At 43.7% G+C, this 14,197-nt stretch overlaps 1 protein-coding gene across 3 annotated transcripts in view; it reads right to left on the bottom strand.

Moving 5' to 3' along the window:
• Positions 1–14,197, bottom strand: part of LOC310823257 (mitogen-activated protein kinase kinase kinase kinase 3-like) — a 39,870-nt gene that overhangs the window by 23,015 nt on the left and 2,658 nt on the right. For all 3 annotated transcript variants that reach the window (XM_083696061.1, XM_083696063.1, XM_083696062.1), the window contains exon 2: positions 5,526–5,583. In XM_083696061.1, coding sequence (XP_083552187.1) covers positions 5,526–5,583 — 58 coding nt within the window. The remainder of the gene's footprint in view (positions 1–5,525; positions 5,584–14,197) is intronic.

Raw genomic sequence — 14,197 nt, 5'->3', positions numbered from 1 at the left:
TTGCTATACTGCTCAAACCTATCCAATCCTCTCAGACCAGGGGTGCCTAGGGTATAGTGGGGGTTAGAGGCTGATTTGGCACTCAGCCTTATCATACCCCCTAAGCCCTAACCTATGACCTGCCTGTCTGGTGGAAAACCCAGCTTCTGCACTCAGGGCTAATACAGTCAAGCCCTTCAGAGAGTGTCAGAAGGAATCAGTGCTCTTCCGGTGCCCCTAAAATAATTTATGCATGGTAGCCAATCTCTGTTACTACGGTAACAACCAAAAGACCCCTTAAAATTGTACCGTACTTCATTCACATCACCGGTCAAAAAAAGGGATAGCAAAACACATGACAGAAACAAAGGACAGGACAAAAGGTCAAATAAAGTTAAAAGGGCAGCATTCTAACTTGAGATCAGTGTGCGAATCTCTGGCTTTTCCATTAGATAATTCATTGATGTTGGTAGAAGATTTGCATGAAAGTATTTGAGTTGCACACATAGATCTCAGGTTAGTGTCTTTCTTTGTCTTTTAGTGCACTCTGAACATGACAGGTGCACCAGTGCAAAAAGCTTGGTAAACAAGACCCAGAAGCCTTTAAACAGGTGTGTCAGGGTGATTCACACCAGTAGCTTACCAGTAGGAGAAGACATAATCACTAGGAAGAGAGAAAAAGAGAGTTCAATTTGATAGGAAATAGTTCACATGAAATATCAACATTCCAGCTGGACCAATAATCCTCACGGTAGAATTCCAGTTTTACTGCTCCTGCCTCTGGTATTCTAACTAATCCGACACTGAATATCTCATATTCCACACAGCCAATCACTGAAGACTGAGGCCAGACTAATAATAATAATAATATTAATAATGCATTTATTTTATATAGCGCTTTTCTCAGTACTCAGACACTACATTCGATGGAGAGAACAATAATAGATATAAAAATAAAAAGTAAAACAAAAGCAGTCAGTAAAAACAACAATAAAAATAGTTAAAAGATTAAAGGCAAGTTTAAAAAGAAAGTCCAGTGTTTAGTCCTGGTGATGGGGACAAGGAGGTTGGCATCAGCTGACGAGAGACTACAGGCAGGGATGTGCTGGAGGAAGAGGTCAGAGAGGTAGGAGGGTGCCATGTTGTTGAGGGCTTTGTAGGTGGTGAGAGGAATCTTAAACTGAATCCTAAATCAAACTGGGAGCCATTGGAGGTTTTGAAGGACTGGAGTGATGCAGTCTCTGGAGTGGGTTCTAGTGAGCAAGCGGGCAGCTGAGTTCTGAACATGTTGGAGTCTGTTGAGGACTCTGTTGGTGGCCCCAAATACAACACTGTTGCAGTGTTCCAGCCTGGAGGTAACAAACGCATGGATAAGGATCACTGCATCACTGAAGGACACGTAGGGTCGGAGACGGGCAACTTTCCTGAGGTGGAAGAAGGCAGTTTTAGTCATGTGTTTGAGTCATGAGGTTCAAATGAGAGGGTGGAGTCCAGGATGACGCTGAGGTTACAGACCAGACAGATGTGGAGACACTGAAGCCCTCAATGTTGAGGGTGAAGTCTTGGGTAGAGTGGGAGAGGGCCAACAAGTATGATTTCTGATTTGTTGCAGTTCAGTTTGAGGAAGTTGCATTGCATCCAGGATTGGATGTCAGCAAGACAGTTAGCAAGGGTGGAGTGAGTGGCTGGAGTGATAGCTTTGGTGGTGAGGTACAGCTGAGTGTCATTGGCATAGCAATGGAACTGGAGACCATGGGGATGGATAATCTGTTCGAGAGGGAGCACATACAGGATGAAGAGGAGAGGACCAAGCACCGAACCTTGAGGCACTCCTTGGGTGACAGTGGCTGTGTTGGACTTGCAGTTGTTGATGAAGATATAGTGACTTCTGTCAAGAGAGGTAGGAGGTGAACCAGATTAGAGCGGTACCAGTAATGCCGAGGCAGCACTCAAGACGAGTGGTGAGGATTGAGTGGTCGAAGGTGTCAAAAGTGGCACTGAGGTCGAGGAGGATGAGGATGCAGAGGGATCCGGCGTCAGCAGAGAGCAGTAGATCATTAGTGACTTTTAGGAGCTCCATTTCAGTACTGTGTTTGGATCTGAAGCTGTAATGGCTCGTAGAGGTTGTTGGAGTCCAGGTCAATTTTCATCTGGGAGGCGACAACTCGTTCCAATATTTTGGACAGGAAAGGGAGGTTTGAGATGGGTCTATAGTTGTTAGGGATGTCGGGTCGAATCCAGATTTTTTAAGTATGGGGTGACAGCAGCAAGCATTAGAGCAGGGGGGACTTTACCAGTTGAGAGGGAGGAGTTGACAGCTTTGATGATGAGCGTACTGATTGTAGGGAGCCAGGCCTTTACCAAGGTGGATGGAATTGGGTCCAGGGCACAGGTTGGGGTCTTCATGCCTGGAACCACCTTTACAAGGTCAGAGGTAGTGATTTCAGAGAAAATGGAGAAGGAGCTGTTTCTGAAAGAAGATTTTGTCAATCTTGGTTTGAAAGAATGACAAAAACAAGTTGCATTAGTCAGTGGTGAATGAGTGAGAGAGATTGTCCATTGGTTTTGAGGAGTTTGTTAATAGTGCTGACCAGTACTCTGGGACTACCACAAACGGACTGAATGACATCAGAGTAGTAGCAAAGAACATGACAAAGAACATGCCTGATCATCTGCAACCAATGAATTCGACACTAACACTGAGCTATGTGATTCATACCTCACAGGTAATACGTTGGTCAAGTGGTTGCATCACAAACAAAGAATACCATGACAATGAAAATATCTGGAGACAAGCTGTGACCAGTCGCTAACATAGCAGCTTTTTGACACATTGTCTCTGTTTCTGGGATGATGGGGAAAGCAAAATAATGAAGAATATTAAATTATATTACGGAGAGAGCACATTTAAATAACCAAACATTTCCATTTTCATGTCAGTTTTGCAGTAATGAATGTTGGTTTGTTTGGCTGTCTCCAGTGAGCTGTCTCCACTTCACCAGTCGTCTCCTGACGTAGTCAAAACTAAAAGTTTCACAACTTCTCAACAACAAAACAAAGTAGAAAACTGTAGCAGTGGTGTTTGTTTGGTGGGGCAGTGAGTGAGACATGATTCCGGGATTTACATCCTTAAGCAAGGATGTGAATAACACCCCAGTTTCAGCTGCTTATTCCAGCTTACTGTTGGAGAAACTGTCTGAAGTCATCAAAGCTTAAGACCTTTTTCTGACAGCCAAGCAACTCTGAAGGGGAAAGTCTCTAAGACCTCTCTGTTGTCAACAAAAGGAATGTCTGATGAGGAACCTTGAAGCATGTAAGAGGGAAAAGCGCAGGCCTTGAGTTTGTGAGTGTGTGACATTTCCATATCTCCTCAAACCAAACCCTCTAAGCGCGTGCTCATCCCTTTGAGTCTAGAGCTCAGAGCCTCAAAGCTGCAGAATCAAATGAATGCAGAGAGAGGGTAGCGAGCGAACACACACACACAAACTAACTACTGAAAAAGCACAGGAATTTGAAACACACACACGCACACGCACGCACACGCACGCACGCAAGAGGGAACACAGACATTGGAAAGAATGTGATAAGTACAGGACATCGAACGCTCTTCAAGAGAAGACTAAAAATACAGCACTCTAGTCCATAAAACATGTATCTGCAGTTTAGTAGTTTACTTTAGCTAATGTTTCCCCCTGTTAACGTTCAGTGTCACTGTTTTGCTTCAAGTTGACATTGACGCACCAACTTGACTTGAGTGTGCGTGTGTGTGCCATGTGTGTGTGCCGTGTGTGTGTGTGTGTGTGTGTGTGTGTGTGTGTGTGTGTGTGTGTGTGTGTGTGTCAAAAAGAGCAGGCAGATAAAAAGAATCCTTTCATCCTTCCACCGCATGTCCAGGTGTGACTGACAGGCTTTCCTAATGCTAAGTGAACAGAGATGCCAACAGTGCTGCATGTAAAGCTACTGATAAAGGCTAATAGCTGGCTGTCAGCAGCTTACCCCAAACACACAAACAAATATGGCTCTGGGGTTTCAGATAGACACTGGGCAGGACAGGGCAACCAAACATGCTGCCTGCTGCACTCCAGTACAGTCAGCAATAACATATTCTCTCCTCCAACCGGTTTCACAGGCAAGTGAGTGTGAGTGTTTCCAAACAGGTTTAAAAGCACTGTATGCACCAACTGTATGCGAAGGTTCTGTCTCCACAGGTGAGATTGTAGTGAGGCAGTGTGGAAGGGAGACAGAGGCACAAACGTGCACACACACACACACACACACGCTCACGCACGCACAGACACACACGCACGCACAGTCTCACACACACACACACACACACAGTCTCACACACACACACAGTCTCACACACACACACACAGGTGGTAGCTTGACAGTGTCAGGTGTTGTTTGCTGCAGGCAGACAGATCTTTGGAGGAGGAAGTGGAAACTGGGACACGAAGAGGGAGATTGCTGCATGCTGTATGATATTTCCATTGGCTCTCACGCTGTGTTACTGACAGACTGGGGAAACTGATAGGAATGCACCAGGAACCAGTTACTTCCATAAAGGGCTCTGCATATTACACTCAAGAACTCAAAAAACACTCACAAACACACACAAAACTAGGTACACAAAACTTGTTTTTTTTTAGGGAGAAAAACAAGCTTTATCATGGATAGTTAATATGCTTGATTCAATGACTATGATGTTTTCTCATAAATTGAATACAATTATGTCAATTAAATTATGAATAATTAGTGCAGGGCACAGTAACCAACATCCGGACGGAAAACTGCAGGACACAGCTAATGAGAAGATCATAAAAGGCATAAATTAGAATGATTCTCTGCCTAGGACAAGGCCTTGTCTTCTCAAAGGGATCATTTGATTCAGCTGCTAGTGACAATGAAAGATTAACAAAAGAAACATTTATTTAACAGAAGATTAACAGATGACAGCAAGAAAGAGGTGGCTTACTATAAAAAGGAGGAGAGGAGAGAAGATGAGGGGAGGGGAGAGGAGAGGAAGGGAGGGGAAGGGAAAGGAGAGGACAGGGGAGGGGAGGAGAGGAGAGCAGAGCAGAGGAGAGGAGAGGAGAGGAAGGAAATGGAGAGGAGTAGAGGAAATGAGGAGAGGAGAGGGCAGAGGAGGGGAGAGGAGAGGAGGAGAGGAGAGAGGAGGGGTGGGGAGAGGAGGGGAGGGGAGAGGAGAGGAGAGGAGGGGATGGAGGGTTGGGGATAGAAGGGAAGAGGAGGGGAGAGGAGAGGAGGGGAAAGAGTAGGAGGAGAGGAGGAGGAGAGGAGGGAATAGGAAAGGAGGAGAGGAGGAGGAGAGGAGAGAAGAAAGGAGAGGGGGAAAGAAAAGAGAAGAAAAGAAAAGAGAAGAAAGGAGACTGGGATAAATTTGTGAAACGATAGATGACAGGGATAAGAGAGAGGAAGAAAAGAAAATGGAAATAGGAGGAAGGAAATAAATGGGGGAGAGGGCAGGAAAACAGTAGTGGTGGGAAGGAGGGACGTGATGATGATACATGTCAGAGAAAACTTACCAGGTTCCAGCTTAATGACTTTAATGGCAGCCAACTCCCCTGTGTTGACATTACGAGCCTGGAGTGGAGAGAGAGAGGGAGGGAGGGAGGTGGGAGAAAAGAGAAAGAGAGAGAGGGTGGGGGTGGGAGAAAAGAGAGAGAGAGAGAGAGAATGTATTAACCAGCTGTCAGAATGCAACACATAGTGAAGGCGAGGTTTAGGCCTAGACAGGATATGGCTCTCTAAAGCCCAAGCTGTTTTTTATGTAGAGCAGTCAATAGACAGCACAGTATAGAGCTTTGCAGTCAATAGCAGTCAATAGACAGCACAGTATAGAGGGGCACTGTTAACCCAAACACAAAGCATGATACATTATATACTGTAGTTCTATAATATAGATATATAATATAGTTCTCGAAACAACCACTGTTGTCAAGGTACTGTAATGTGATAAATAAACACCTCTCGGCCGATTACAATGGTTGTTCTAGTCAAACCGGTTTTTATATATATATATATATATATATATATATATATATATATATATATATATATATATATATATATACACACACACCGATGTATATTACACAATAACCTAGTCTCAATGACAAATGTAGGCCTATATGAGATCTGAATGTCCTGAGAGACTGACACAGTGCACCCTGGAGATGTCTGATGTCTGTCACTTTCTGCATGCCTCTATATCAGGTTAGCATGGTGGCTAATTGACAGCTGTCATCTTATGCAACTCCTCAGCAACTTCACATCCAAAACCTCACTATGAATATGAATATGAAAATCTCTCTCTCTCTCTCTCTCTCTCTGAGTTGATTAAAATCTTGTGAGAGTTTGAAAAGCGGAATCGATATCAGATGCTATTCCCCATCCTAGCTGTAATGAGTTTACGACTGGAGACACACACAAAACACAAACAAACACACCCACAAACATTAAGACTGGACACAAACTTACAAACACTACATTAGACTGGAGGGAGAGGCGTCTGGCAGCCTAAGAGCAATACTGTGTCTACTGTATAAAGCCCCTATTCTGTTGATGCTTGTGCAGATTTGAAAAGATTTGATAGGTATAAGCAAGATGCACACATGCCACCTCCCCCCCCTCGCCGCACACGCACACGCACACACACACAAAAAACACACAAAGAGCATCATGGGAACACAGCGCAAGTCAATTCTCATGTCAGGGTTCACCGAGCATGCACACTGGGAGGTTGGCAGTATACATAACATATGCATTCAACATACATGCTCATCTCCCCAGAGGGGAGCGCAGAGAAGAATAATCAGTACAGTAATTATAGGGAAGAACAGCCTTCATCAAGACTGCATGATGTCAGGAGGAGGAGTATAACGATGCTCAAGGCATGGGACTAACTAAAACACAGCCTTACACCAACACCCCCCACTGATAGGCCTAGAAGATATATGGCCTAATAATCTAAATGATCAAGGACATCTGAAAGACTGTCTTTATTTTATGACTACATGAACAATTTTAGAGCTTCATGAGGAAGGCATATTGAAGAGGCGTGGAAATTATACACACACACACACAACACAGGCAAACTCACTACACACACACGCACACATGCACGCACACGCACACACACACACACACACACACACACACTCCATCTCCAGGTGGAGCTAACAGCAGGACAGCTTAGATCTGAGCCAGAACAGAGATTAGAGTCCAAACAGAACCGCAGGGACAGAACTGCTCCTCTCCTACAGAACAAGAATATCTCCTCAAATAGTTAGCCTATACACACTAATGATAACATTTATCACACAGACTATTAAAAGGTCCAGTATGTCACATTCAAGCTTTCTAAAAGCTTCCTAATGGTTCTAATGATCATGTTTAAGCGGTAGCGATCAGGAAATGAGATCCCTTGAAAGAAATATTTGATTTACAAACGCTGTTTTGGTCCGGAAAAAAGCTTTCTAAAATCAAGTGTCCTACCCGACACTCGGTTTACATATAAACATGTTGTTACTGCCAGGGGTGTTCTCGGGGAGTGAACTCTATAGAAACACTATATTATTTTTAGGGAGGTTGTTGTTGTTTGGAAGTTCGAACTAAATTTCGCTGCAGTGGCCAGAGGGGGCAGATTTCCAACAAACATGTTCCTTTAAGTCGAGTCAACATATGATTGTGATGTCATTTCATAGGTCTAATAAAGAATGTGGTCATCATCAGAATAGGCCGATGTGCAAAATCTGTGTCTAAAAATATGAATCTGCAGTATAGGCTATTTACATGAATGGGAAAGTGGTGTTAGAGGAAGGATTACGTAATGAACATCACATTAATAAAACACATAGAACACAGTTTTTTTTAAAGTCTGCAGAAACTGAGGAAAAAAAATAACTAGAAGTTAATCTCCCTCTGTCTGTTCCCCTCTCTCTGCTGCTGTCTAGGAAAAAGAGAGTTTTATCTCAATGACACTAACCTGGATGAATGAAGGTTACAAATACATTGCTACAGACCCTAACCCTAACTCATTCATATGTGTGGCTTCATCCTCACCACCACTAGGTGTGCTCAGTTACCATTTCATGGACTGCACCATTTAATGAACTGCATAGGCTTGTATTTAGATGACTGCATCCCTGCTTGCCAGTATGAACTAGAAGGTTCTCTCTTTTTGTTTCCCCTCTCTATTGATACAGACCCAACTAATTTATATAGGAGGTGTGTTCAGTTATAATCCTCCTGGTACCAGGTTGTGTTGGGCTGTATCCTTCCTATTAACATAATAGTTAAGTTGTATATACGCCTGCACTATTTCATGACTGTACATTCGGTAGCGGCTGTAACCGAATTGAGATAGTAAACTCACTCCTCAAGTTCAAATACGCCCACCTGCGCTGGCAAATTGCTAGCTTTTCGATAGCCTAGCTAATTAACATTGGGTATTTCAGGAGAAGGTCATGTGTCTTGGCAAGCCAGAGGTCGCAAGTTTGAGACTCAGTCGGAGCAAGTAGAACTGCGAGGCTACTGTTTGTAACAACTTGACGTCTGTTTCACGACCAGAGATCAGTCATTTTCGTTGTATGTTCCGGTGATCTGGCCGATTTGACAGTTGGACGACGCAATAGGGATAGGAACCAGCTCTATTTTATGCACATTTTTGCAAAGCCTTCGGTGACGTACCAATCAGGGGAAAGAATGTCATACTAGATTCTGTCTCCCGAGAGGAACACCTCCAAGTCGAGGCTCAGCAATGTCTCAAAATAAAATCGTGAGCGACATGACGGTACAGGAAGACTGCATCCCTGCTTGCTAATGGGTAACACCTCCCAACTATTGATTCCCTTTGCAGAGAGGCGCCTTTGGAGATGCAATTAACTGCTCTCACTTTGCTGAATCATGCCCGCCCCCCTCCAAAACAAAATCACTACACCCACGGCCACAAAGCCTGTCCTTCGTGCCAGCCAAGGAACTCCACAGGAGCAGATTCATTTCCATCTTTTGATAAGGAGGTCAGTCTACATCATCAAGTTATTTTAAAATCTGCATCTTCCAAAATGGACTATTAGACTGGCCTATATAATCATGTCAATGATGTCTTATCCTCATATATCATTACAGAAAACAGTCTACATATTTCCACTGCTGTATTTTATCTTCATAAATATTAATTATGCCGTTTGTGTTGACATTATAGAGGTGTTACAAAGACAACGTTATGCATTGTAACCCTTTGACAGAACACAATGAAGGAATGAAGTTTCATAGTCAGTCAACATTCCATTTCTAGACTACACCCTTATTGACTGTGTTGCTACATCTCACAGAGACCCATTCTTAATATTTACCCACCAACACTCAGTATGCATGGCAGTATGCTCCTGTCTCCTGGAATGACACCATAACATACCATAACACCTTCACCAGTGACAGAGAGAGAGAGAGAGAGAGAGAGAGAGAGAGAGAGAGAGAGAGACCTGCATGTCAGCTCCAATAAGGTGACCTACAGCAAGAGGACCTGAAAACCATAGAACTGCTCTCTCTCTCTCTTGATGAGAACAACCAGTGACTAGGACCAGATATAGGCCTAGGCCTACAGTGTAAATTAAAGTATGAAGAATGAAACCCACACAGAACTCATACAATATATATACTCTCATATAGGCTAGTGGTTCCAGCTCCAGTCAGTCATGGAACATGTGCCTGATTAGATTCATCAGACTGAAACACTGAGCCTTCACTCAGCTTCAGTCTGAATGAACAATGGCAGATTCACTATAGGAACACTGGCCCACAAGAGTCTCCCATCCCAGAATAGATGGCTTCTGATGTCACCAGTGACAGACAGAGAGGGGATGACCGAGAGTGAGACAGAGAGAGCTGGAGAGAAAAAGGGAGACATACACACATCCACGAGGGGGGGACGAGTCCCAATGAGACACAGAGAGAATAGATGAGACGCCTTCTGCAGTCAGAGGACTGACAGGCGCCTCATGACTCACAACAACAAGCGTTGTTGGTCACAAGAACACATTACATCATCAATGTAATACAGAGAAGAACCTGTCTATGTCTCAATTCATCGATTGAGTGAGTGACTGGACGGCATCTTACAGTGAAGTCGAGGCTCTTCTCTGTCTTGGCGCCCTAGTAGTGGAATGAGCTTCCCACCACTGTCAGGATGGAAGAGTCACTACCTATCTTCCATTGTAGACTAAAGATCCATCTGTTAAGGGTACACTTTGGCTCCTCCTCCTCAGACCTCTCCACCCCCTAACACCCGATTGTACATTACCTGAACTTGAGAAAATAACTTATTTTCTTCCTTTCTCTAGCACTGTGATAGCCGATGCCACTCGTGCCTACCGAAGGTTTTACCTTGGATGACTGATGCATCATTGATTCACTTACTTGTACTGAATGTGTAAAGTAAGTGTATAGTAAATCGCTTTGGATAAAAGCATCTGCTAAATTACTTAAATGTAAAATATAGAAGAACTTGTCTATGCCCCAATTCTCCACCCTTTTCCTGGAAGTATGCAAATGTGCAAAAATACCCTATATGGATTTAAAAGCATTGGATTGGTGTAAGCATGGGCTCTAATTTGCATTGTGCACATTTCAAGAAAGCCAGTTGTGTGAGATTGGGATGCAAGGTGCAGTCTAACCTTTCCGCACCTGATTGTGGCAGCTATTGTGAGATGTAGGCCTAGTGCAGCCTTTTCAACATAGGTCTATATTCAACATCAAACAGTGGACATCCAAGCATCTACAGGCCTATATGCTGACAAAGCAAATGCTGCTAAGACCCACAGGGATTCAAAGACAGGCCTACAGCCCTTACAGCAGCACGTTGACGTAGACTGCAGTTATAGTGAACTAGTGGTTGCCCAGCAGTGTACCAAGTGAGACTATATTTAGAGGTGGTGTGTGGTGGGGGCAGAGTTTTACGAGTGACCAGCCACCAGGGCTTGTAAAGAGCTGATCAGGGACCTGCTAGGAGGAACTGCAGCAATGTAATATTCATGAGGCCTGCCAAGCACCGGGACACATATGGAAAAAAGGAACAGAATGTGTGGAAAAAGCTAGGACGAACGGGAGTCACATGGAAACATTTGAACTTTGAATGCGGAAAACCAGGTATTCTTCAGCACTTGGAAAAGGAAAAGGTTTTAGTGAAGAGAAGAAGAGAGCAGGCTCTGGCCTCAGGCACAGTGAGGTCTAGGCCAGTGGAGGCTGGTGGAGGTAGAAATCAGAGGATAGTCCTCTGATTTCTACCTCCACCAGCCTCCCCTAGTCTAGGTCTATACTGTATCTGGTAGGGATGCTCCGATCTGGATTTTTGGGTCCGATACCGATCACCAATTCTTTTCCTCAGGATCGGCCGATACTGATACAGATTTAGTTTTATAAAGAAAATGTTTACTCTTTGCTACTAACTGTACCGGCTGTCTCTTCTTAGAATGATCTTACCCATATTATTGTACCCATGTGATGACACTGTCTTTCCATAGACTTGTGGCTTAGATTAAGGTTGCTTAACACTCATTAAACTCATGAATAGGCCCTCCAAATATTATTCACTATATATCAGATATATACTTCAATATACAGTATATCAGACAAATGCGAAGTGACACATTTTGAATTTGTTAACCTCTCTTTTAATTAAAACAAGGATAAATCAAAGAGGCTAGTACAGTAAAATACAGTAACAATCTTGCCTTCTAGACCTGATGTCTAGATATGGTAAAAAAAAATAATTGGGAATAGATTTCCTACATTCTCTATATGAAAATATTTATGGCATTTCCATTTCATGGTAATTCTTTAAGTGTTGTATGAGGTTTGTCGTATTGTAATTTTTTGCTGAATGTCCTCCACGTGAGATTTCTTTTTTACACATACTGCAAAATGCATTTTTGGGGTATTTTTCCGACACTGTAAAAAACTGCAAAACGGGAGAGGACATTGCGACGAGGCATGCGGCTAATCTTGCATCTGATTTTATGTGCACAGCGATTCCTTGTTAACGTCCAAATTTGTTCATTTCGATTTTGGACGTTAATAATTATCATTTAGTGTTATAATGTGTGCTGTTGTTGTTGTTGTTAAAGATTAACGGTCTTAATTATGAAGTTTGCACATGTTTTAAGTTGCCACCATGTAAAGAGAGTTCACGTTGTTATGTAGCCTCCCATTCAGCACAGCTCGCTCGTAAAAGATGGGATTTTGCGATTGGCTAATTTGGCGACCACCGATCGAGTCATTTGGAGTAAAAATCTGCCGATTTATATCGGTGGCCGATCGATCTGAGCATCCCTAGTAGCTGGACAGGGCAGAGGACGGACAAATGCTTTTGAAGGGACCATACTAGCAGTCTGGCATTATCACGCTAACTAGGTCTTTGCCATCAGCATGACTGCCAAATCTGATGTTTCCACGTGAGCTCTCTCTTGGACACCAAAGCTGTGATGAGATGTGGCCTTTTGTCGAGAAGAATGACACAGGGGATATGAGACTAGCCTACTAGCTGCTGCTCATGCATGAGAACAGGCCTTAAAACATGGCCAAATAAAGGTGCTGCAAGACATCAAATACAGCGGGCTGGGGGGGGGGGAGATACTAAATTTGGTGTGAAAGGTGTGTGTGTGTGTGTGTGTGTGTGTGTTTTCGAATCATGACCATAACATACAGTAGGCTATGCTAAGTTCAAGTCCAAGTATGCCATAGCTCAAATACAACCTTTTGTGACACACGTCACCTTCCCTCCTAGTCCCATTCCCAGGAGAAGCCTATGTCACTTTCCTATGTCTTTTCCCCTTCAGGACACAGACATAAAGGTAGTAGCTTGTATCTAAAGACTGTTTTATGCTTTTTAATATGTGTTGATCAATATATCGCCGCTCGACAAAAACAAAGTGTTGCTTGCCTTGTCATAGATCTATGACGACGCCAGCAACATAAGGAAGTTCAGGACGTGCGCGACACCCCTCGGCAACACTCAAAAGTGTTGACTAGACGTCGCTTCTGTCGATCGACAGTTGTCAGCAGTGTCGATCGACAAAGCATAAATTAGCCTTAAGTCTTATGATTGGTTAACTAAACCCTATAGAACTACTGAACATACATGCTGAAGGCCTAATTAACCTTGTATCTAAATTCCTCTTTCCCTCTCTCTAGTACTCTTTCTCTATCTATCTATCCATTTCTCTATCCCTCCCTTCCCTCTCTAAAACATATCTAAATCCCTCTCTCTCTCCCTCCCTAAAACGTATCTAAATCTCTCCTTTCTCTCTCCTTCTCTCTCTCACTCTCTATTTATCTCTCTCTCCCTCCAGCCTCCACCTCTCCCTCTCACTAAATCGTCTGGACCTTCATTGGTGGTCTATTTGCAGTAGGGACTCAGGGAGTGATAGTAATTAACATGGTCCTGTGTGGGACAGGCTCAATGCTACGGAGTACTGCTGTACTGGCTACTGAACACATGGTCCGCTCAGTCGAACAACAGTGAGGCATTTCACTTCCCCACCTCTCTCTCTCTGAGAAACTGGGTCACTGAACTTTCCCCTCTCTCTCCAGCCACTGCCAAGTCATACAAATAAATAAATAAATCACACCTTATAAGGCTCTGCAATTGAACTTCAATCATTACTGAATAAAGCACTCACCTTTAGCATCATAGGCCTATAGCCTAACTTAGTTTTCCTCTGGAGAGAACAGGTGAACTTAAGATGACCTCTAAAGTGTCCCTCCTCCATCCCCCCTACAGAGAACACTTAATGTCTGGAGACAAATGCTATCTGACAAGTAAGAAAGAAACATGCAGGTGCTTGCTCTCCAAATGTGTGTGTGCAGCAGGTGGGGAGTGAGCTGATGTGTTTGTGTGTGTGTGTGTGTGTGTGTGTGTGTGTGTGGGGGGTGGGGGGGGGGGTTGTGTGTGTGTGTGTGAGTGAGAGAGAGAGAGAGAGAGAGAGAGGGAGAAATATCACCATCCAATATCTACAGAGTGGACAGGGCCTGACGTTAGCCTAGTTAAATAAATGGCCTCACTAAAACCCCTCTATGCAGTGTTCCTGCCCCAGGTTAATACTGGGCTGTGAAGTTTCATATCCCACACTTCACATGCTACCGCTAGGTTAGAGCACTGTGTGTGAATAGGCACAATAAGGAAATGCTAAACTGTTGT

This window comes from Argentina silus, assembly GCF_951799395.1.
Source record: "Argentina silus genome assembly, chromosome: X".
NCBI classification, from domain to species: domain Eukaryota; kingdom Metazoa; phylum Chordata; class Actinopteri; order Argentiniformes; family Argentinidae; genus Argentina; species Argentina silus.
Note: the sequence above shows the minus strand (reverse complement) of the source record. Positions and strands in the feature narration are given on the sequence as shown.